Source organism: Lissotriton vulgaris, chromosome 1_1, assembly GCF_964263255.1.
Source record: "Lissotriton vulgaris chromosome 1_1, aLisVul1.2, whole genome shotgun sequence".
In the NCBI taxonomy this organism is placed as follows: Eukaryota; Metazoa; Chordata; class Amphibia; order Caudata; family Salamandridae; genus Lissotriton; species Lissotriton vulgaris.
This window is the reverse complement of record NC_141685.1, coordinates 603,787,813-603,812,821: the sequence shown is the minus strand read 5'-3', so window position 1 is coordinate 603,812,821 and position 25,009 is coordinate 603,787,813. Positions and strand designations below refer to the sequence as shown.

The window sequence follows — 25,009 nt, the reverse complement described above, 5'->3', positions numbered from 1 at the left end:
AGGATACCCCGGACCTGCAAAGCGATAAAAAAAATTTGCGCTAAAGCCCGTTAGCTGCAGGAACTTAAGACAAGAAAATAGCTGGTCTTAAAAATGGGTATAAGTCTTGGGCCCACATCTATGCATGTTTTTGGTGCTAGACAGTACTGCAAGCAATGTTGTAGCGATGACTTGCGACAAAACTACAGTGCAGGAATGCGCACAATCATTAAGATAGTGAGCATTCCTGTTTCACAGTCATGAAAAGTGTTGCGGCGCTGCGACAAGACAGCATTGCAACACTTCTCACTGATCCCTTCTTGCGACAGCACGGATGCGTCAGGAATCCTGACGTATCTGCCTTTTGGAGATCCATCCATGGTGGTTGTGTGCTGCGTTGTCATCATTTTGAAGCATTGGTGGAGTGTTGGTGAAGTAGGGAGTTGACAAGATGTTCTGCAGTGGCCCTGATCGAGCTGCGAGAGGGTTCGATGATGACGGTGGTGTCTGGTGGGCAAGGTGAAGACGTGATGTTACCAATGATGGTCGGTCCAAGAGAGTCCGGTATTGTGGCTGAAGTTGAAGCTCCCGCTGGCGGAGGCGATATGCTTGACCGTATGTCTTGCTATGTGGCCTGTTGAGGTGAGTTGCAGCTTGTGTCTGATATTGAGGTCTTTCCCCAAAAGGCAGTGGCGTTCTGCTCACTGGGGTTGTCCAGGTGGAGCTTGAGATAACCGAGTAGGATGTCGTCGGTGGATGGGAGACCCTGGGTTGCAATGAGGTCAACAATGGTATTTGACAATGAAGGGCCAAGGGCTTGCGCTTGAACTGGATCTGGCAGTTGAGGTGGTCCATGGTCACTTGAAGTGACGATATTGCGGTGTTAATATATACTGTACATATCCCCCCTTCTTTCCTCGTACACATTCACGGGCTTTTACTTGTTATATTGTTTATACCCCAGCAGCCCCTGCCTGCGAGTATACTATGTGCAGCAGGCTCTATTTTAAGATAGCCGACGCATTTGCCCATTGATGCACACTAGGGATATGTGAACCTACCCTGATTGCACGTGACGTGTTTGATGCAGTGTTTACGTATGTGATACATTGTAACTTAAAAAAGGCGCAAAACGCTGGGTCTCCTCTTTGCTAGGTATCGGGCGTAAGGAATGACTGCTCCTTATTAAAGGTATGGTGGGACTACAGACTACCATATGGGGTTTCACTTAACTCGCCTGTCTGGTATTCTCATAAATGCTCTGCCTTATATGTAATAACAGGTGCTGGGGACGTGGTTCGTCCCCACTATGGACGAAATATTGACAGGGTGGACGTTGGATTACACTGAGGGCGACGCACACCCCCTAGCCCCCGTCCCCGCTTTGGGAACTGTGCCCTATTTCAGGTATGTTCCATTTCTGGGCTCTCTCTGCTTGGTTTATTTTTTACTATGCTTTACAACTCACTGAGAATTGCCTTTATGTGCATCACTAGGCAACGGTGATGCGGTATTACTGACAGGACTTATAACGCTGAATATCGGGAGGGGCGTTTCTACTGACTATTGAGCCATTTGGGGAAGCTTTTTCTGATATAGAGGTAATTGCGGTAAATAATCTGTCCAATGTGATATTTGACCATTCTCTATCTTCCGCATGACTGGGTGCACTTCCACCTACTGGATTATGCTAAATATTGGGTGGGATGTGGTGATACTGAAGACTATGGTCCCGCTATAATGTGTGTGTGGAAGGTGGGCTATTATCCACCTTTTCGTTTTTTATTGTCATCATAAATTATGGGCCACATGGGGATTGGATATTGCTATTTCGCTAAAGGCAGCAGACTGGAAAGTAGGGGTGGGCTTGTATTTGAGGTCTAGGCCGCATTGCCGATTACTAATATACATCTCTTGGATTTGTAGATACTGTTTACTAGTATTCAAGGTATTTTACCCATGAATCCCATTACCCTTATTTGAAGACGGTGCTAAAAAAAGAGGTGAGAACTTACCAGATCGAGGTGCTTGTTGTTTGACTGCCCTGTGAATTTGAAGCTGAGATTGTTTCTGTATGATGGATTACTAGTACAGTGTTCCTTTTTAAAACAATTTTTTTGACAGTTTGCATGTGAACTCAGACCACTATCCGTGACTTGGAGAATAGTGTGCCTTTCTGATTATATATTTTCTACGGGTGTCTGATCTAACTTTGGATCAGAGAAATAGGTGAGATAATATAGAGCTACGAAGTGGAATCATTTTTTTCACTCCAAATATGCTGGTCCTTTAATTAAATGCCTTTTTGTGGGATATATTTGCTATGAATCTCTCTTGTTGCATTCTCACATTTGTATTCAGTCTACTATTATCTATTAATAAGCATTGACTCTTTGGTTTTACTAACATAGGAGGACACCTTCAACAGAGGATCTTATTCCTTGACCTTTGAATAAGGATACTGTTTTCAGAAGCCTCATCTGTGCTGACTCTCATGACTAGTTGTGAGGTATATATATTCTGTTAATACAGGATTGGATACTGTTCCAATACATTGTGATTGTGCCACCCTATTGATTGACATACAATCAACTTGTTTCCATGTTAAATCAGTATCCTCTTATTTCCTAATTTTTAATATAATTTTTGTGTGTACCTAAAAGTGACAGTATTGTCAAATCTCCTATCTTAAAGAATTTTGGTGGCACTAACTCTTTGATATTTTCCTAATATCAGAACGTGAATACCTGGGATGACCTAACCTTGGTGACGCAATCTAGTGAGGACTTTCGTATTTCTGTCACAGATTACTAATACCTGGGTGCTTTCTGAATAAGGTGAGATGTTACTGTATATGGCTGAGGTACCCACTTTCTGACCCTCAACGTGCTTCTCACCTTTATACGACAATAACAAACAGGGTTTTAGATGTAAGGGAAATGCTGGGCGCACTGCTCAGGTTGACGCGCAGGAGAATGCAGTGAAGCAAAAGGTGCATGCAGGTAAGGGGTGATTCCCTGAAACCCCTCAAAGTGTGCTTGGTAAACAAGAAACGGGTGTGGGAGCACACTGCTTCACCTCGCAGCAGAGTCGCCCCTAGGCATCATGGTAGATGCAGTTCAGTTCGCCAAGCGAGAACACTTGGAAAGTCTCTTGAGTGTTTCACCAGGTGGGTGCAGATTAGTGCTAGCCATCTCTGGACATGTGTTTCTCGATTATTATCCGTCATCAGCAGAGATTAGGCAAAATTATTTGGGGTTGCTGAGCAGGCTGCCATATTCTTGGATCGCAGTATCTCTCCAGGCGCGCAGGTGCCTCTCCGCGAGCTCGTCAGCTCAAAGTGGCTCGAGGGAGCCTTTAAACAAGAAACTGGTGTGGGAGCACACTGCTTCACCTCCCAGCAGAGTCGCCCCTAGGCATCATGGTAGATGCAGTTCAGTTCGCCAAGCGAGTACACTTGGAAAGTCTCTTGAGTGTTTCACCAGGTGGGTGCAGATTAGTGCTGGCCATCTCTGGACACGTGTTTCTCGATTATTATCCATCATCAGCAGAGATTAGGCAAAATTATTTGGGGTTGCTGAGCAGGCTGCCATATTCTTGGATCGCAGTATCTCTCCAGGCGCGCAGGTGCCTCTCCGCGAGCTCGTCAGCTCAAAGCGGCTCGAGGGAGCCTTTAAACAAGAAACTGATGTGGGAGCACACTGCTTCACCTCCCAGCAGAGTCGCCCCTAGGCATCATGGTAGATGCAGTTCAGTTCGCCAAGCGAGTACACTTGGAAAGTCTCTTGAGTGTTTCACAAGGTGGGTGCAGATTAGTGCTGGCCATCTCTGGACACGTGTTTCTCGATTATTATCCGTCATCAGCAGAGATTAGGCAAAATTATTTGGGGTTGCTGAGCAGGCTGCCATATTCTTGGATCGCAGTATCTCTCCAGGCGCGCAGGTGCCTCTACGCGAGCTCATCAGCTCAAAGCGGCTCGAGGGAGCCTTTAAACAAGAAACTGGTGTGGGAGCACACTGCTTCACCTCCCAGCAGAGTCGCCCCTAGGCATCATGGTAGATGCAGTTCAGTTCGCCAAGCGAGTACACTTGGAAAGTCTCTTGAGTGTTTCACCAGGTGGGTGCAGATTAATGCTGCCCATCTCTGGACACGTGTTTCTCGATTATTATCCGTCATCAGCAGAGATTAGGCAAAATTATTTGGGGTTGCTGAGCAGGCTGCCATATTCTTGGATCGCAGTATCTCTCCAGGCGCGCAGGTGCCTCTCCGCGAGCTCGTCAGCTCAAAGCGGCTTGAGGGAAACACTCTAAAGACTTTGCAAGTGTACTCGCTTGTCGGACTGCATCAACCATGATGCTTAGGGGCGACTCTGCTGGGAGGTGAAGCAGTGTGCTCCCACCTACTTTTCTACTTAAAAGCTCGTGGAGAGGCACCTGCGCGCCTGGAGAGATACTACGTTCCAAGGATACAGCAGCCTGCTCAGCACCCCCAAATAATCAAATAATGCCTAATCTCTGCTGATGACAGATAATAATCTAGAAACACGTGTCCAGAGATGGCCAGCACTAATCTGCACCCACCTGGTGAAACACTCTAAAGACTTTGCAAGTGTACTCGCTTGTCGGACTGCATCAACCATGATGCTTTGGGGCGACTCTGCTGGGAGGTGAAGCAGTGTGCTCCCACACCTACTTTTCTACTTAAAGGCTGCCCTTGAGCCGCTGTGGGCTGACGAGCTCGTGGAGAGGCACCTGCGCGCCAGGAGAGATACTACATTCCAAGGATACGGCAGCCTGCTCAGCAACCCCAAATAATGCCTAATCTCTGCTGATGACAGATAATAATCTAGAAACACGTGTCCAGAGATGGCCAGCACTAATCTGCACCCACCTGGTGAAACACTCTAAAGACTTTGCAAGTGTACTCGCTTGTCGGACTGCATTAACCATAATGCTTAAGGGCGACTCTGATGGGAGGTGAAGCAGTGTGCTCCCACACCTACTTTTCTACTTAAAGGCTGCCCTCGAGCCGCTGTGGGTTGACGAGCTCGTGGAGAGGCACCTGCGCGCCTGGAGAGATACTACATTCCAAGGATACGGCAGCCTGCTCAGCAACCCCAAATAATGCCTAATCTCTGCTGATGACAGATAATAATCTAGAAACACGTGTCCAGAGATGGCCAGCACTAATCTGCACCCACCTGGTGAAACACTCTAAAGACTTTGCAAGTGTACTCGCTTGTCGGACTGCATCAACCATGATGCTTAGGTGCGACTCTGCTGGGAGATGAAGCAGTGTGCTCCCACACCTACTTTTCTACTTAAAGGCTGCCCTCGAGCCGCTGTGGGCTGACGAGCTCGTGGAGAGGCACCTGCGCGCCTGGAGAGATACTACGTTCCAAGGATATGGCAGCCTGCTCAGCAACCCCAAATAATGCCGCTATGGGCTGACGAGCTCGTGGAGAGGCACCTGCGTGCCTGGAGAGATACTACGTTCCAAGGATACGGCAGCCTGCTCAGCAACCCCAAATAATGCCTAATCTCTGCTGATGACAGATAATAATCTAGAAACACGTGTCCAGAGATGGCCAGCACTAATCTGCACCCACCTGGTGAAACACTCTAAAGACTTTGCAAGTGTACTCGCTTGTCGGACTGCATCAACCATGATGCTTAGGGGCGACTCTGCTGAGAGGTGAAGCAGTGTGCTCCCACACCTACTTTTCTACTTAAAGGCTGCCCTCGAGCCGCTGTGGGCTGACGAGCTCGTGGAGAGGCACCTGCGCGCCTGGAGAGATACGTTCCAAGGATACGGCAGCCTGCTCAGCAACCCCAAATAATGCCTAATCTCTGCTGATGACAGATAATAATCTAGAAACACGTGTCCAGAGATGGCCAGCACTAATATGCACCCACCTGGTGAAACACTCTAAAGACTTTGCAAGTGTACTCGCTTGTCGGACTGCATCAACCATGATGCTTAGGGGCGACTCTGCTGGGAGGTGAAGCAGTGTGCTCCCACACCTACTTTTGTGCTTGGTAAACACACTGTATACAGGAGAAGCAAAACCTGCTGCACACTTATAAAAAGTTCAAGCACAAAAGATGCCTCCATGGACATAAAGTTCAATTATCCCAGACGGAGGATTGGAGCATCAGTGCTTCGGTTCTTCTTTTTTTATTTACTGTTCATAGAAAAGCCAGCCGACACGTGTTTCGTCGCCCGAAAACACAGTTTCCGCGACTCCTCAGGGTTGGGGAGGATACAAAATGCTGAATGGGATACACAGTATTCTTAACATGACATGAATTTAAATGGTGACTGTAAAGGTGAAAGTGATAGGTGAGTGACTGGTGAACATGTTAAACAGTAACACATGAGTGGATGCACATCACCAACCCAAATATATGTGAGTTAAAAAATTGGTAAGTGCAAGGAGGGAAGTGGGTCAATGGTGACTATACATTTTGTGAAGTCTGGAATGGTTATTATCTAAACATAAGGATAATAAGAATTTTAACGTGACGCATGGGGGAGTGAAGATGAAGGCCATGGAGTCCAGAAGCAAGTGTGGGTGATGATATCCGGGAATGGATGAAAGGAAAAATCAGGCCTAGGGGTTAGATGGAAATGTGCATCCTACCTGTAGGAAATAGATATATAACCACATGTCTGTAATGTCACATAAGGGGAAAGGGGCGAAAAGAGACAAAAGAGAACCAAAAGAAAAAGGCTCTACCGATGAAGGTATAGGCGGTAACACATAGTTGAAATGCGTCCCGTCGGGGGCACAATAAATAAAACGTGAAGACAGAGAAAAAATGCAGAATCTCACCGCGGTGCCGGTTATAATTCCGACCCGGCTCCGCTCGAGACCGGGTTCTACCTTTCACTGTGATGCTTTCGCTTATGAATCAATTTCCCCTCTATTTATATATCAGGACTTTGACCCTATATTCTCCGTTTTCTTCTTTCTCCTTTCTTCTTTTTGAATCTTCTTTCCCTGCTTTTTTGTACGATCTACCTACTTGCACACTTAAACACTGTTACTGAAACAGTGCATGTTTTTAACAAATATGCAGACTCTGTGCACTGCAGCACGGAGGAAACAACATGCTCTCTTAGTGAGATTTGTAATAACTTTTATGTCACATGTAAAATTTCTATTGTCTCTTGGATTTAATAATTTAAATGTAATTTATATGTATGTTTTGTGTGTATATGTATTTTTTTCTTTGGGTCTATACATAAGTTGTGTAAGGTCTAGTTGTAATGTGTCACTTGATTTTATCCTGTACTGTGAATATATGTTTTATATTTGTATATTTATGTTTGTGTATATCATTATTATTACAGCCCTGACGAATTTCCCGTGGCACTAGGGGAACGTAACGCATTGGCTGGGCCATTTTTACAAAAAGAATGAACTTGAATAAAGAGAAGAACTTTGAAAAAACTTTCTGCACAACTGACTTTCTTGGAGTGCACCTTCCTTTTCTATGGACATTTTGTCTCATGGATTTAATAATTTAAATGTAATTTATATATATGTTTTGTGCATATGTGTATTTTTTGCTTTGGATCTATACATATGTTGTGTAAGGTCTAGTTGTAATCTGTCACTTGATTTTATCCTGTACTGTGAATATATGTTTTATATATGTATATTTCCACGCAACTGACTTTTTTGGAGTGCACCTTCCTATTCTATGGACATTTTGTATCTTATACATCCTTTGGCAGCGGGTGTTGGGAGTAGTTGCACCAACGTATAATTGAAACCAACCTAAAATTGAAACTGATGGAATTGATGTGCTTGACCTTGGTCTGCTTTCTGTGTCTTTTGTACCTTTCTGGTCCATGGTCACCGTTGGGTCATTAGAGTGTGTGGTCAGTTGGAGTGTGCCTTTGTAGGTGATGGCAATGCCTTGTCCTCGAAGTTCAGGCTGCTCCTTGTGGGTGATACTGTATCCATCAGTGATGGCAATGGTGATATCCGGTCCGGAGCAGAGGTTGGTCCTGGCAGGCGAGGTGGCCTCCAGGGTTGATGGCGAGGAGGGTGCTGGCGTCGGAGTAGTAGAGTGTCCAAGAGGAAGACTCCTTGGGACTGAGCGTGGTCTAGAGGTAGATGGACGCAGACGGGATAGCCTATGGTTGGCCTTTGGCATGGGAGACATCCAGTACAACATAGGAAGTACATCATTAACTACACAACTCCGACAACGCATGTGCCTTTACATCGCATTTGAGTACAACACATTGTGAGGTCAGTAATGTGGTAATTTAAACTTATTCAGGTGTGCATGGGTTTTTGATGTAAAATATGAGAAAATAGGTGTTTATTGGGGTAAAATATGAAAAATTGGCTTTTTTGGGGGGTAAATGTTGTCACTTAGGTGTTTTTTGTGCAAAAATAAAGAAAAACATGGGGTATATTTGTCTCAAATGTGATCTTTTGAATGTCTTTTCAGGGTTCAGAAAGGAATTCCAGCGTTCACGGTTGGTTTTGTTGTGCAAAGGTTATTTTTAGGTTGCACTCACTGTAGTGGGAACAGTGATCTTCATGTCTCCGCTGTGCAACACCTACTTCACTGTTGCAATATGCCTAGTATTAGTGTATATTGGACTGGAATGCGATGTTATGGCATGCATCGCAACTACGTATGTGCCTTTGGCACACGAGTGGTACGCCTGCTGTGCATGGGCGCACAGCGGCCACCGTTGAGAAGTGCGAGGGGGTGTCTGGACAGCTGTGAGGTGGTAAACCTCGTAAAGAACACTGGATGGTGCGTCGACACGGAGATGTGTGCGTGAGAAAATTTATTGAGGAAGTCTTACCTCTAAGCTGTGTCCCGTGTCTCCGTAGCTCCTGCTCCCGTGTGTCTGCTTCCAGGAAAAGAAAGTAGGCAGCCAGGCTCCTTCCCCTGAGTCAATCACAACGCTGCAATATGGCGGTGGGATTGTTAATTGGCAACGGGACAAGTCATGCAGCCAGGGGCCGGAGGTGTGGGCATGTTCTCCATGCAGGCTGTAATGCAGCCTGCATTCCGATCAGAGAATTGGGCGGCATGAGTGGTCCGACCAAACAGTCATTGTGCACTTGAGTGTGCATGCCAATCTGCACATTCCCTGCTCCATGTTTGGAGCAGTCCTTCCCACCCCTCCACCCCCTGAGGATACATAGCATGATCACATCAGTTAATTATCTCTTGTTTTTCCTTTTTTTAACTATTTTTTTGCTTCTCTAAGCCTGCACTTCCCACTTCCCTCTTCCCGTCGCTGCTGCCCCTGTAGCCCGCACCCCTATCCTCGCACATTCCCACCTCCCAACTGATCGCTCTTCCACCCTCCCCTACTTAATGGCAGACGCTGCACGATTTCACAGCCGACACCCGACGCTGGCGTGCAGAAGGTACACCCAAGATAAGCGGGACCAGCGCCAGGAAGCATGGATCACTGGCCACCCACTGCTGCAGCACATCCACCCTCCACGCACTCAACTTAAGGAATGTCAGAGACTGACAACAGGCCTCGGCAAACACGACCCACGGCCAGTTGTCCAGCCTCCACTGCCACCAGAGCTTAACCACCACCCTGGACTCCAACACAGCCGACGCTAGCACCGTCGATACCCGAGGATGCATCCTCCTCAATGGACGCTCTGTGCACAAACATGCCGTGGAAATCTGGAACCTACTCGACCCTCGCCTGACATTGCTTTCTTCACGGGGATCAATGCCTCCTCCGTCCCCGACATCAACACTGCCATCCTGGATGGATACAAGATCCAGAGGAAGGACCACACCAACCACCTGGGAGGGTGCCTCGCCATTGCCCACAAGAGCACCCTCTGCTTTACCACCTCAGGTGAAACCTTCCCCTCAGCCGTAAACCTGCACTTCTAGATCCAGACCAGCCACAACTTCACACTCCGAGGTACCCCAGTCTACAGACACCCCAGCTCACCATCTCAAACTGGACACTAGTCACAGCCGAAGACACAGCCTCAACAATGAAAGGCATCCACTTGTGGGCCCCCACCAACCCATGCCCTCCCACATCTACCGCAGAGCCTCGGCCGCCATCACACATGAACTGCAACGCACCATCAACACCATCTTCAAAACAGGCACCTACCTAGATGACTGAAAGCGTGCAGAAGTCTGGCCCCTTCTCAAAAAGATCACGGCTGACCCCAGCAACCTCACAAACTCCCGGCCCATCTCGCTCTTCCCCTTCGCGGCCAAAGTTGCAGACTAAACAGTTAACAGGGAACTGACACGATTCATTGATGACAACGCCATCCTCGACCCGTCCCAATACGATTGCGAACCAACCACAGCAATGAGGTCATCCTACTCACCGCCATAGACAACATCCGCACACTCCTGGACCAAGTCCACTTCACAGCCCTCATCATATTCGGCCTTTCAGCGGCCTTCAACACTGTCTCCCACCACACACTAGTCGCCAGACTACATGACCCTGGCATACAAGTAACAGCCCTCGACTGGATCTGATCATTCTTACCCAGAAGAAGCCAAAGGCCCGGACTGCCAACCTTCCTCTCCGATCCCACGTATATCACCTAAAGAGTCCCAGAGATTTCATTTCTGAGCCCGACCCTCTTCAACATCTACATGGCACCCTTGATGCCATCGTCTGACAACACGGCCTCAACATCGTATCCTATGCCAATGACACCCAGCTCATCCTCTCCCTCACCAAAGACCCCACCACTGCCAGACTCAACTTCTAGAAAGGAATGCAGAACGTCGAAGTCTGGATGACCAACAGCTGCCTGATGCTCAACGCCGAAAAGACAGAAGTCCTTGTCTTCGGAACCACAGCTTCAGCATGGAACAACACCTGTTGGCCTTCACCCTCTGAAGCCCACCTACCCCCTCGGACCATGCCAGAAACCTCAGCACCATCCCTCACCATGAACAGACAGGTCTACGCCGTCACCTACAGTTGCTTCAACACCCTTTGCATCATCCGCAAGACCTTCAAATGGGTACCCCCAGAGTCAAGGAAGACAGTCACCGATGCACTTATCTCCAACAGATTGGACTATGGTAATGCACTCTACACTGCCATTTACAAGTCCCTACTCTGAAAACTACCGACGTTAGAGTACACGCCGCCAGATTTGTCCTCGGCATCCCGCGGCACTAACACATTAGCCAACACCTATGTAGACTCCACTGTCTCCCCGTGGTGTAGAGTCACCTTCAAAATGATCACTCATGCCTACAAATGCCTACACAACAACGTAACCAAATAATTCAAAGACAGAATCAACTTCCATGTGCACAAATGAAACATCTGATCTTCCAACCTCGCACTGTCCAAAACCCAGTGCATCAACAGAGTCGGAGTAGGCGGAAGATCCTTCTCTCACATTGCATCCAATACCTGGAACGAGCTACCAGCAGACATCAGAGGTGCCCCCTCCCTGAACACCTTCAGGAAGATCCTCAAGACCTGCCTCTTCGGCTAATAGATCTCCGGACCCCCCACCCCTCACTGACTTGAGACCCTCATGGGTGAGTGGCACGCTTACAATTTCCCTGAGTGATTGATTGATTGAGTTATCATCATGTGATGATTGTTCTTCTTCTGCACTGCTTGAGGTGGTGGGGCAATGCTTTTCCAACATAGAGGTAGAGCTGCCACTGGGGGTGTGCTATCTTAGTGTGATAGGCATGAGCGACTCCATCCCCGGCCCTCCTACGCTACACGTCCCACCTTCTCCTTACCTGGACATTGACCCCGGGTTCAATCCACTGCACTCCCTCCAAATATGTGACTCAGCCAGCAGGAGCCTGAGCCAGGTGTGCTTTCACTGGGCTGGGTACAGCAGTCACTGCGTAGTCCTCTGGTTGACCACCTGATGCCGTTGATGCAGCAGGGGTAGCTTAGGCGTGTAGTTGCAGCGCTCAGACCACACAAGTACGGCGTAGCACAGGGGCCTCACCCTCCAGAGCTTCCAGCCAGCCCAACATCATCCATGCTGTGATTCAGGGAGATGGCACCCACCGTTGGTAATCCCGTCTGTGCACCCCGGTGTAGTGGTGGATTATAGTATGCAAAGCGGACCTCACTACGTTGGTGCGTAGGATTATCTCTACCATTGACTGCACCAAGGTGCGCAAAGTGGGCTTCTCACACGGGTCAGCAACGTGTCTCCGTGCAACCTGCCAGACTTCACAACCAGGTTCGGGCGATTGTCGCACATCAATGTCTCCCTCCACGGCTCATCGACTCCACAGCTACTCCACATCCCACTCCAGGCCACAGACGCAGGTCCAGCGAAAGATCCAGGAACCAGACACAGGTCCAGCAAGGGATACAGGAACCAGACGCAGGTCCAGCGATGGATTCAGGAACCGGATTCAGGTCCAGCGAGGGATGCAGGAACCAGACACAGGTCTAGCAAGGGATCCAGGAACCAGACTCAGGTCCAGCAAGGGATCCAGGAACCAGACACAGGTCCAGCGAGGGATGCAGGAACCAGACGCAGGTCCAGCGAGGGATCCAGGAACCAGACACAGGTCCAGCAAAGGATACAGGAACCAGACACAGGTCCTGCGTGGGAACCAGGATCTCATCCCGGTCAACTGCGATGTTAGGTGGCTTGAGGGGGTTGTTGTTGTGTGCTGCACTGTGCCCTGGCTGCTCAAATCTGCATTTTCCCTTTTTTTTGTGCATCTTTTATATTGGAGGTGGACAGATAGGCTAAGTCCAAACTTGCGGGTTAGCATGCCTTTTCGCCATCACGCTATTGTTAGTGGCTGTTTTTGCTGGTGATCCCTGAAGCTACAGCCTGTTAGCAAAACGTTGCTAATACATCGCTAACACGGCGATAACTTGCAGGGATTTACAGCGATAGGAAAATTAGCGCTAACCTAGGTTAGCGATAGTTATCGTTGTTTCTTGATAATATGCCCCACTGTTTTTAACTTTTTTAGCCAGAGGGTCAAGCAACTGCAATTTCATACTTCTATTTGATGCATCTTTGTGCATATTTTTAAAGTACCAGTCTAAGGTCAATGTCTGCCACTCTTGAACTGTAAATTAAAAGATAAAAAGAGGCAGGCATGTCATGTACGTGGTGTTGCATGTACGTCTGATCACCATCATGCTCTGGGGACATTTTTTTTTCCTATGTAAGCATTTTTTCTTTTGCAGAACAGAATCAGTAAAAAGATTCTCAAAGTCACAACGCTGGGTTTCGCCATTAAATGGTAAAATTGTTTCTTTGGCATTTTTTTTTCTATCTGTCACCCTTGCAAGCAAGAGGACAGTGGTTTCTGTAGTGTATTTTAGAACAGAACCCTATTGGATCCTAACGGACTCCTTTCAGCTGTGATGTATTTGTCTGAGCATAATGGCATGGAAACTTGGTTTAGAATGTTGAGTTTGCATTAACACTCAGCAGATTGAAGATTTATAATGCTAACCTCTCTGATTGGAGTGGTTGGCAGGTACCCTGGTTGGGAATATGCTACAAATGGTGACTAGATAGGGGATAAGTAACCCGAAGAAGGACAGTGGTCTCCCAGAGAGTTTGGCGTGGTCCAGGCAAACTGCTCGTTCGTGCCAAATGTGCCACTGTCAAAGATCGGAGTCAAAGATTTATGCACATGGAATGAAAGTGCAACTTCAGTCGCTGTAGAGCATATGAAGACAATGGAAGTGTTGCAAACAATTTACACATTGATGGTCAACAACCTGATGGCCAAGCATTACATAAAGGTACTGTGCTGCCGCACAAGGTAAAGTTGTACATTATAGGGAGTGATAACGCGGAAAGTGAATTCCACCTGGTTTTCGAAGTACAGCTGCTGATAATCATAACCTACACAACAATGCTGTGCACAGAAGCCCTGCTAGGTGGAGATAATTAAGGTGTTATAAAAAACACATTAAAAAGAAAAATCACTTACTGAATGCCCTGAATAGAGTCCTCATACTACCACCCACGGCAAAGGTGGCTCAAGGAGAAGTGATCAGGGTTGTACTTACGGAGCCATCTATTTCTGAAGCGGCTTACTCACAAAATTGCACAGTGGGGCTCAGAACAACTTAACGGGTCTTAGTGAAATAAAGATCTAAGAACGACTTTCGCAATAGTGACATTTTTCAGATGGCTGAAAAGAAAGTCATGTTTCCAGCTTTCATTACAGATGAGTCGGGACCAGCACGTCGCAAACACCAACTCAAAAGGAACCACCCACGATGTCAGTAAGTTACACACTGCTCTAGAGTGGCGGCTGCTACAAGGAAGCAGCAGTGGGGTGGGGAGGGATGAAGAGGGGGAGGAGGATTAAATAAAGAATCACATGCTTGCCAGCCGGCTGGCCGACCACCCCCAGTTCCCCTGCTTCCTCTGCCTGGCTTCTTCTGTGGAAACAGGAAGCACCCGGGCCACCAGGCTCCCCATGTGATTCACAACGCTGCAATGCAGCATTGTGATTGGTCTGAGCGCCGTGGTTTGGCACACAGCCAGGGAATGGGGGCCTGGGCTGAAATGCAGCCTGTTTGGAAAGCATTCAAAGTGTGCATGAATGTTTGACCGGCCAGAGAGGGCCGGTCAAATATTTATGCGCACTTAGTGCCCACCACTCTTCCACCAGCTCTGAGAGCAAGGCATATCCTCCCCACCGAGACACTGCAGCAGAAACAAATAAAATAATAATAATACGATGTATCATTTTATTTTTACTTTTTTTTCACTGCAAAAAGCAGTGGGGCAACTCTCCTCCATCTTAATGGAGGAGCAGCCACTGCTCGTCTACAATGCTGCTGCATTCTTGAAACCACCACTACCTTTCAAAAGTGCCCAAAAGCAAAATATTGGTGATAGTATGGTCTGTGTGGATAGAGACCCTTGATGATTTCATTGATGAACTTGAAGAGACTACTACAAAAAGAAAATAAGTTTTAAAAAATCTTGCGGGTTAGGGTGTGAAAGAAGTCATACAGAAAATGCTGTGAACTGATGAAGAAATAAAGAATTGACAGATTAAAGAAAAGATGAATCTAGAGTTCAATTCAGTATCAAGCATTGATTATGAAAGATATTTTCAGTCAAGAATCCCAAAGAGTTGGTGAAACCATTGATACATTTGTGGAGAGACTTTATACACTCTTCAAACACTGTAAGTTAAATGAACTGAAGGATGATGAAGCTCTGCGACTCGAGTTATTGATGAATGCTTGTCAGATTTTTCTAGACAATGAATGCTGAGAGAATGCTGAGAGAAACTCTTAGTCTAGAGCAAGTGTTGACGGCTGCCAGAGCTGAGGAGCATGTTGAAAGACAAGCCACTTAAGTGGAGGCCAGAGGTGCCCAGAGTGAATGAGTCATGAGTCTAAAAAGTAAGCCAAAGCAAATGGCTGAAGGGAAAAGTGCTGCCTACTAGTGAAAAGAAGTTATGTTTTAGATGTGGATTTTCGTTTCAACATGAAGGTAAATGTCCTGCCATTGGACAGATATGTAAAGGCTGTGGGAAAGAGAATCTTTTTGCAACAGTTTGTAAAGTGAAGGAAAAAGCAAGTGCGTCATGTCGCGATGGCAAAATGACTGCCAGAACATTCCAGAGGCAACGTTGGACGCCACAAGGCCAAGTAGCGACATCAATTTATGCAAATTGACACTGAACTAAGTTGATTGTTATCTAAATCATCATCAAACAGCTAGTCTGCCTCAGTAAATAGTTAAAGTGAGGAAGACGTTGTGCCATGTCAATGTTTACCTCAGAGAAAAGAGCGCATGTCAGACTGGCTGCATGCGAGGATTATGTCAGTCAAAGAAAAGTCAACATGACAAAGCTCCAACATCATACAAACCTTGTCCGAAAATGGCATTAAAAATAAATGACAGCTCAATACCTTTCATCATCGAAAGTAGCACATTGATAAATATAATACCTGAAGAGAAATATAATTAATTGACTCCCTTACATCGACTTACAACATTGAAAACCAAACTGTACCCTTGGCTACATTAATGTTCATAAAAGGTCAAGGTACATTCGTACGAACATTGGAACACAAGAAAAGAAAGGTGCAAGTACCCAACCGTTTGCTCCAAGTTACAGCAGCAAGTGCCTTCCTGCTCAGTTTCAGTACTGCTGCTGAAATGGGACAGATTTCTGTGAATTACAACCTGAATGCTCACCGCAAAGTCAATTTCCTACATTGTTTCCTAATTTGGGAAGGCTAAAGACTACGAAAGTAAAGTTCCACATTAATAACAATGTCCGTCTTGTTGCTCAGAGACATAAACAAGTTGCTTTTCATTCACAAGAAGCTGTTGAAGAAGAACTTGAATCCTTACCTAAGCACAGAAATATTGAGGGTTGAACTGGTCCAACGCCATGGGGTTCTCCCATACTGCAAGCACGAGCTAATCCTCATTCCCCTCAAGGCTTTTCTTGAACAGGACGAGGGTGTTGGCGCAGTCCTCGATCTACTGTCTGAGATTACGGGTGGCGGTGTCAGCGGCGGTGGGCTCTGGGCGAGGGTGGTGGATAGCTGGTCTTCAGTGACTTTGCTCCAGCGGCGGCAAGGCATCTGTTGGGAGCGGTTGTGTGTGGTGGGTTTCTGGAAGGTGAAGTGGATGCAGCGATGGTCGGTCCAGTAGAGTTCGGTGGTGTGGTTGAAGGAGATGTGGGTGCTTGTGGAGAAGATGGGGTCGAGCGTGTGGCCGGTTGAGTGGGTGGGTGTTGTGCCGAGTTGTCTGAGTCCGAGGTTGGCTAAGTTGTCGATCAGGGTGGTGGAGTCGGTGTTATTGGTGTTCTCGAGGTGGAAGTTTAGGTCCACGAGGAGGATGTAGTCCGTGGAGGCGAGGGCGTGTGTGCTCATGAAGTCGGCGATGGAGTCACTGAACTGTGGTTGGGGTCCGGGGGGTCTGTAAAAGAGGGTTCCTTTGAGGGTGGTGTTGCGGTCGATGTGAATCTGTAAGTGAAGGTGTTCCGCAGTGCTGAGGGTGTCGTCGGTGTTGGTCGAAACTCTGAGGGTGTTCCTGTGAACGATGGCGATTCCTCCTCCTACTCCGTTGGTGCGGTCCCTGTGGGTGATCTTGTAGCCTTCTGTTATGGCTATGCGATGTCGGGTGCCAAGGAGGGGTTCATCCAGATTTCCGTCAGGAAGGCGACGTCTGGGGAGGTTGCGTCAAGTAGGTCCCAGAGTTCAATAGCATGTTTGCGGGCGGAGCAGGTGTTGAGAAGGATGCAACTGAGGTAGTTGGGTTCTTTCCTGATCGGTGGGTTGGTGGGTCGGATGCTGGTGTAGCTGCAGATCCAGCAGGAGAAGGGTCCTTGTGTGCGCTTCGGGCGGCCAGGCAGCAGATGCGTGATCGTCCAGCTTTGAGTGCGTGGAGGGTGCTGGAGTCGTAGCGGAGTTGGGCGTTGTGGCATTTGTGGGGGCTAGGGGTTCTGGCGCTGGGTGCGTTCCAGGTGCAGACGGGCTTGCCCTTGGCGCACCATCGGCGCGGGTGCCATAAGAAGGAGAGGTGGAGTGGGCAAATGGGGGATCGGGGGGGCAGGGCCGCAGAGGGCGCATTGGTGGGAAAACAGGAGTGGTAAATGGTGGAAAAAAGGGAAACAGAAGGCAAGGGGGCACAGAGGGAAAAACGAGCCCAATAACAGGGAACAATAATACAGCGCAATACAGATCAAATGGCAGAAAACAGTAACACAAAGTGAAGGTCAGAAGACCAGAAGCAACCTACGGCGGGCCTCGAACTGCAATCAGCGGGGGCCGAAGCTGAGCACAGGCGCAGGCAAGTGGAGCTGCACGGCGTGGAGAGCGACCTGCCTGTGCCTTCCTTACTCTCAACCCCAAAAAACATCTGTCCATGGTATGGACTTGTGAACATTTCCATGTCTTTCTGTATAGAATGCCTTTTATCCTGGTAACTGACCATCACGCTTTATTGATTATCTTTGGCAATTTAAAAGCCAAGATGCCTCCTCGCATTTAATGGTGGAGTCTCCGATTACAAGAGTATGATTACACCATTATACATAATCCAGGGTGACTCTACAAGGTCTAGGTACTCTATCCAAGACGGCTGAATCCTATATTACTCATAGTGAAAACCTAAAGTACAAAAACCTTAAAGATGAACTATCTATAACTCAGGAAACAATTATGCTGCAAGGATCAAGGATCCTAATTCCGGAGAGTTTAAACAGAAGATAATTGAAGTGGCCTACGAAGGACATAGTGATATTGTTGACACTAAGAGTGCTCTACCAAATTGAGTCTGGTTTCCATATTGAGATTAGACGGTTAAACAGGAACTCAAGGCCTGTCATCTATGTAACTGCCTCTCTACGAAACATTACTCAACATACTCTTAGCATGTCAGAACTTCCTAATCATTCATCAGAGAGAATATCCATTGCATTCTTTACTCCACTTGACAAGGGACATCATTTCATGGTAAAGGTGGATGAGTACTCTCAAATTTCATTAATAGAGGATCTCTCATCCATAACTCATAAGCAAATCATTGAGAGACTTGACAGCAGTTTTGCAACTTGGGGCGTTCCAGCTTTTTGAAGTCTGATAATGGCCCGCCGTTCAAGAGAGAGTTCAATGATTTTCTGGAACATAGGAACGTAAAGGTTCAGAAGAGCACACTTTTGTGGCGCACTTTGTGAGTGTTTTATATTTATGGAAAGAAAAACAGTACACTGTGTAACTCTTTGGAAGTTCAAGTTGCAAACTGTGTTGAATTCCACCTTATGAGCCTATTGTTCAACACCTCACTCGACCACGGGCGAAAGTCCTTCAACTTTGATGTTTGAAAGAGCAATGACAACCAAGTTACCTCAATGGACCAACAAAAGAGAAGGAGGTGATAATACAGCCCAAATAAAGGAATTGGTTAAGAAAGAACAGATGAAAGCCTATGCTGACAAGAGGCGACAAACACGAAAATCAGGCAGCACAGGAACAGACACCAGAGAGAGGCTCAGAAACAAAACAAGGTGTCACAAAAGAGGTAGACAACAGAGGGTGTCATACAAAATACAAGTGGAGATAGACAGAGGTGCAAGGAGCATGATATGGTGACAGAAGGGTGAAAGAGAGAACATGAGATTGAGGAAGAGGAGTGAGGCGGGTCCTCTAGGTGCTGAGTCCAGAGGGCCTTAACCGTTCGGAAGACTGGCCACAGGTAAGTCCAGGGGAGCTGGGCTGTCATCTACTTAATGGCTGGTCCATGCTGCAGCTGCCATTAACTAGGTCCTGAAGGGAGGTTGCAGCAAGCAAGAAAAAGTGGCATCCAAGCGATGAGGAGGAGGAAGATCGTGAAAAGAAGTGGGCACAGTGCACAGCTTGCACAACAACAGGCTATTGGCACCCAAAAGGCACAAATAAGACAAGCAGGCAAATGAGAGGCCCACAACAAACAGAGTCACAAAAAACAAAACTGAGATAGCACAGGAAAAGACAACTGTAGCACAAAACAAAGCAAAAGAGCGCAAGAGAAGTAGACAATGAGAGTGGCACAAGAACAAAACACGTTGGCACAAGACAGGCAGACAACAGAGAGTGGCCCAGAAACAAGATTGAGATTATTTGTAGTAAGGAACACAGGAACTGAGGGAAAAGTTGGTAGGGTTACCCTTGGAACCTTTTTTCCTTTTTTCTTGGCCCCTCCTAATTAAGGGGCCAAGAGTCAACCCCGCCCACAGGATAGTACTAGGCTTAACTGTGACACCCCTTGGCACCCTCTTCAGAACACTACTGGACATGTGGAAGATAGAAGAAGGACTGCACCTGCGGCTGACACGTGTGAGGAGAATACTAATGGCTGGAACTAATTCTACTTGTACCCAGGACAAAGAGTTGGACTCCAAGGGTCGGTTGAGTGTCCTCCTATTAAGCTACAGGGACACAAAAGCTCCAAGAAGCCCTCTTTCCTGAAAGAGTCTAGAAGATTAGTTTCCACTGGATCTGCCCAAGACACTGCTGATGGCTTCCTTTGGAGTGAGCCCTGACCCCAAGCTCTATTCCTGAGGTCTTAGAACATTTGAATTGTATCAGGGCGTACTCTTCCTGCCCACATCTGAATGCTGGGACTTTAAAACTTTGAAGGCTTTTTACCTGGAGAGCCACCAGTAGACCAGGACCAACCGGTCAAGCCCATCCACCAAGGGAGACTCAGCCATGGGCCTGACTTCAATGTAAGTCTCACTACATTTTTCCTCAAAACTAGCAAATCCTATTCAGTGTGCCCGACATTGACAGTTATCCTACGATGTTGAACCCTCTACAGCTACAGACTGCAGCCTTGCCATGCTGAGGAAAGCCAACTTCCGAAGGTAGAAATCTTCACTGAGCCCAATTCCAAGCAGCATCCGATCGACGTGGACAGCTTTCTGGGTGGGAAATCCAGACGTTTCCCATCCTGAGGTTTTTCCGCCTTTATCAATGACTTTACCGAGGCTTCATACTTTGTCAACCTGTCGTCGACAAGCCCATCTTCAGATCCCTTGCCTTGCAAAGGATTTCAATTTTTGAGAAAATGTCTAAGTTCGAAGGTAACTCTGTAACTGGGACCAACTTGGTCCTCGTATCCGACTCCTGCTCAATCGTGGTGAGCCTTAAAACATACCTTTGGCCCCGTCTTGCTTAACTAGTTGTCCCTATGTTTATTTAAAACTTTAAAAATTAATTTCTTTGTTTCCAACTATCAGATGTTTGCTGTTTTGGTTTAATTTTGTTCATTAAAATATTCTCTGTTTACATTAACTGGAGTGCAATTTCTACTGTATTGTGTTTTTGACTTTTCTATTGTTTTAGTACTTCTAAATCTTTAACCCATTTTCTTAATTTAAGTCGGTCTGCTTTGTACCATAGCTACCAGGGGGCTCATTTATGAGCCCTTGCGTCACTTTTACGCCGTTGTTGCGTCACTTTTTGTGACGCACCAGCGGAGTAAAAAATGTGCCTTGTTGCACCATATTTACAAAGTGACGCATCTAGGTAGACAAGTCACTTTGTAAACCCCTGCGCCACATTATACCTGCCCCAGGTATAATGTATGCAAGGGGGGGTGTTTTGACGCAAGAAAGAGTCATAGAAGTGACGAGGTGAAATCTATAAGATTTCACTGCGCCATTTCTTGGACGCTAATGCGTCAAAATCTTACGCCTGCCTCATGGCAGGCGTAAGACTGACGCAGGCACTAACAACATGGGACTTGCCCATGTGAAAGTACACATTGCTGGAGTTGCGTCACTTTGGTGACACACTCCAGCAATGCGTCACTTTTGCGCCTACGGATACGTCAGAAATACTGACTTATCTGTAACTCCTTGCGACATGATGCGTCATACTGTAAATATGACGCATCGTTAGTGCCGCAGGGAGAGCACAGTGAAAAGTGACGCATCGCTGTTTTCACGCAGTGATGCGTCACTTTTCATAAATGAGGCCCCTGGAGTTGAACTCAAGTTTAAATTACTGGAACCTTTACTGGACCTAACAAGAAAGAGCCATTATTACCTGTGGTGGACTACCATCCACCCTAACTAATAGTCCTGCTCTCATAGATTAATTTCCTACACTATGATAGTAGTAGTAAATTTTTATTGTCATATGTCTACAGTAGCCTGCAAAACATCTATATGATTTGTACCTCTTTTCTAATTTTCTTTTATCAAGGTGCATGACTCTATCACTCAGAGACGTACTATTTCAATTCGATCAACTTACTAGTGAATTTCTAGGACTAATACTTGTTTACTCCCAAAATTAATTCGTAAAGTTTCTGCTTCCATGAGAAAGCTTGCCTTACACCGGGAAATTCACAAATAAGTTACAACTCGTCTGAAGTAACCGATGAGAACCCTCGGATAATCTTTCTATATCGCAGGGTACATTCAGGAGCAATTCGCTTTCAAAAGAATAAGCCAACATAACTCATAGAAAATGCTCTGTGAATGCAGGTCTCTAAAAGCACAACAATAACTAACCTGCGCCTCTTGAAAGTAAGAATTCCCTGCACAAGTTTTACTATCTGCTAGGAAGATAACCTTGCTCACCACATCTTGGAGAACCACAACACCAGGCTTGTGTCATGTGTGTGCCAGATAGTTGATATATGACATAACAAAATGCGTAGTGTGCAAGTGTTTCTATCTTTTAATTTGCATCTAAATAAGACGTGTTTACCACACCTGCCTCCTTACCTTAATGTTTTTGATAATAGTCTGGTCTTCCGGTATCCGAGGGTTGATGGCAATCACTACGTTTTCATATCCATGATCTATAAGGTGCACCAATGTAGTCTTCCGTATATATAAATTGAGGAGCATGACAACGTAAACACTCTTGAAGGGAATCATTTTCCCGGCTGCTGCATCCTGTCCAAGCGCCTCTGAGGATGCGCTGCAAAGAATCCAGTCTTTCAGGATTTGTGTCGAGCCAGGTAATGCGAGGGCGTGAACGGGTGAAGGGAGTTGCTGCAGACACCTCCCTTTTGCAGTCAGCCAAGATGGCGTGGAACACATCATAATTAATTACTTTGCAAAATAAGAAGATCTGACTACCCCGACTCTCCTGTCAAGAAACTATTTACTGTACCACACCAAACACCTACTTGTGTGAGCACAAAGCCATTACGCAAGCATTGACATTGTGAAACCCTACTTAACTAGAGTTACTTTGTAAATCTTCTGCATAGTGGGACAAGGTATTCATATAATGACTACCATGTCATATCCTTCTTAAGCCGTATAAAGCTGGGAGCGGATTCCAAATGTTAGCTAAAAGCAGAGTAGCAACGAATGGAGGTTTTAGACAGGCACAATGAGGCACGGCCGGTAGGCAAAAGCTGTGGGCATAACTGGAACCAGATTTTGGTGCCCAATTTCGATATATATATATATATATATATATATATATATATATTCAGTGAAAAAAACAGAGGTTTCACAATCGTTATAGTTAGGAATTAGCATTTAAAAAACCATTGAAATTCACTGAAAAAAACCATAGGTTTCACACCAGTTATAGTTAGTTGAACATTTTACTCATACAAAACCATTGAAATTCCCACGTTATAGTTAGTTGGACTCACTATAACTCGCGCACCCGCAATCCACTGCTGATGACGTCACATATTACATCATTCATGACATGGTCAATGACATCACTGATGACATCACTGATGACATCTCAAATGGCATCACTGATGACATCATCCAGTGTCTGTGTGTTTCTGTAAAGTTAAAATACAATTAAGTTATCAAGACTGATGCAAGCTCTTTCACATAAGGCTAGCCCCATGTGAAAGGATGCATTGCTGGAGTTGCGTCACTTTTGTGACACACTCCAGCAACGCATCACTTTTGCGCTTACAGATATGTCAGAAATACTGACGTATCTGTAACTCCTTACGACATAATGCGTCATACATTAAATATGACGCATGAGTAGAAGACTGAAGGCATCATTTATGAGGCCATCCGTCACTTTCATGCCACCGGTGCGTCAGTTTTTGTGATGCACCAGTGGTGTAAAAAATGCACCTTGTTGAGTCATATTTACAAAGTGATGCTTCTATGTAAATGCGTCACTTTGTAAACCCCTGCGCCACATTATACCTGCGCCAGGTGTAATGTATGCAAAGGGGGCGCATTGACACAAGAAAGGGTCGTAGAAGTGACGCAGTGAAATCTATGAGATTCCACTGCGTCACTTTTAGGACACCGTTGCCTCAAAATCTTGCGCCTGCCTCACAGCAGGCGTAAGACTGACGCAAGCCCTTTCACATGAGGCTGGCCCCATGTGAAAGGATGCATTGCTGGAGTTGCGTATATGGACAGAGTCACACACCTCCCAGCCGCCCCCACACACACTCACCCTCACATACAAATACTTGAACAACAAATCAATAACCCATATAGCCAATCATATAGCTACTGATCAAAACATGCAGCAGCTTACACAGCAACAGACATACTGAAGCACATATTCAAACAGTTTAGTCACTAACCAATGCATTCAGTAAGACACATTTAATCACTCACTTATACAGTCAGTCACGCACCTACTAAATCCTTCATCCAGACACTCATACATCCACTCATTCTTCAATATGTAAATTATTAACTTTAACTTAATTGTATTTTAACTTTACAGAAACACACAGACACTGGATGATGTCATCAGTGATGTCATCAGTGATGTCCTTTGAGATGTCATCAGTGATGTCATCGGTGATGTCACTGACCATGTCATGAATGATGTATTATGTGACATCATCACCAGTGGATTGCGGGCGCGCGAGTTATAGTGAGTCCAACGAACTATAACGTGGGAATTTCAATGGTTTTGTATGAGTAAACTGTTCAGCTAACTATAACTGGTGTGAAACCTATGGTTTTTTCAGTGAATTTCAATGATTTTTTAAATGCTAATTCCTAACTATAACGATTGTGAAACCTCTGTTTTTTTCACTGATTTTCAAAGGTTTTTTAAAAGCTAATTCCTTTCTATATCACGTTTGTAACCTATGATTTTATTTTAGTAGCTGTTTTGTGTAAGTATTATTATTTTTTTTATAATAATATTTTTTAAAAACAAATTTTAAATAATTTTTTCCTGGGGCGCTCTGGGTGCGCACCCCGGTAAGCTCTCCGAAGAGCGCACCAGAGCACTCCTTCTGCGTTTGTGTAAAAAAACTATGAATGAAAGTAAATAATAACACAAGACATTTTAGTACCACACATATAAAAGCAGTAAGTTTGATTTACGAAATGAAAATAATTTTGCATTTCCGTGAAACTATCAAAACGTCACTTAGGCGCGCCGCGGAAGCGCCCCCGGAAGCGCCTACGTTCGTGCCGCGTATGCGCCCCCGGAAGCGCTTCGGTGCGCCAAGTCATGTGACCTTAAAATAACACTTTTCATTGGTTGCTAACAGTTTTTTTTACAAAGAATGAAATCCCCACCCATTTCCTTCACTTCTTCTTTCACTTTTGTGACTGCAAGACC

At 46.1% G+C, this 25,009-nt stretch overlaps 1 protein-coding gene across 1 annotated transcript in view; it reads right to left on the bottom strand.

Annotated features, from left to right (window-relative positions):
- Positions 1-22,388, bottom strand: part of LOC147747551 (calcium-activated chloride channel regulator 1-like) — a 365,801-nt gene extending 343,413 nt beyond the window's left edge. The window contains exon 1 of the mRNA XM_086925678.1: positions 22,201-22,388. Coding sequence (XP_086781804.1) covers positions 22,201-22,356 — 156 coding nt within the window. The 5' untranslated portion in view covers positions 22,357-22,388. The remainder of the gene's footprint in view (positions 1-22,200) is intronic.
- Positions 22,389-25,009: the final 2,621 nt, after the last annotated feature.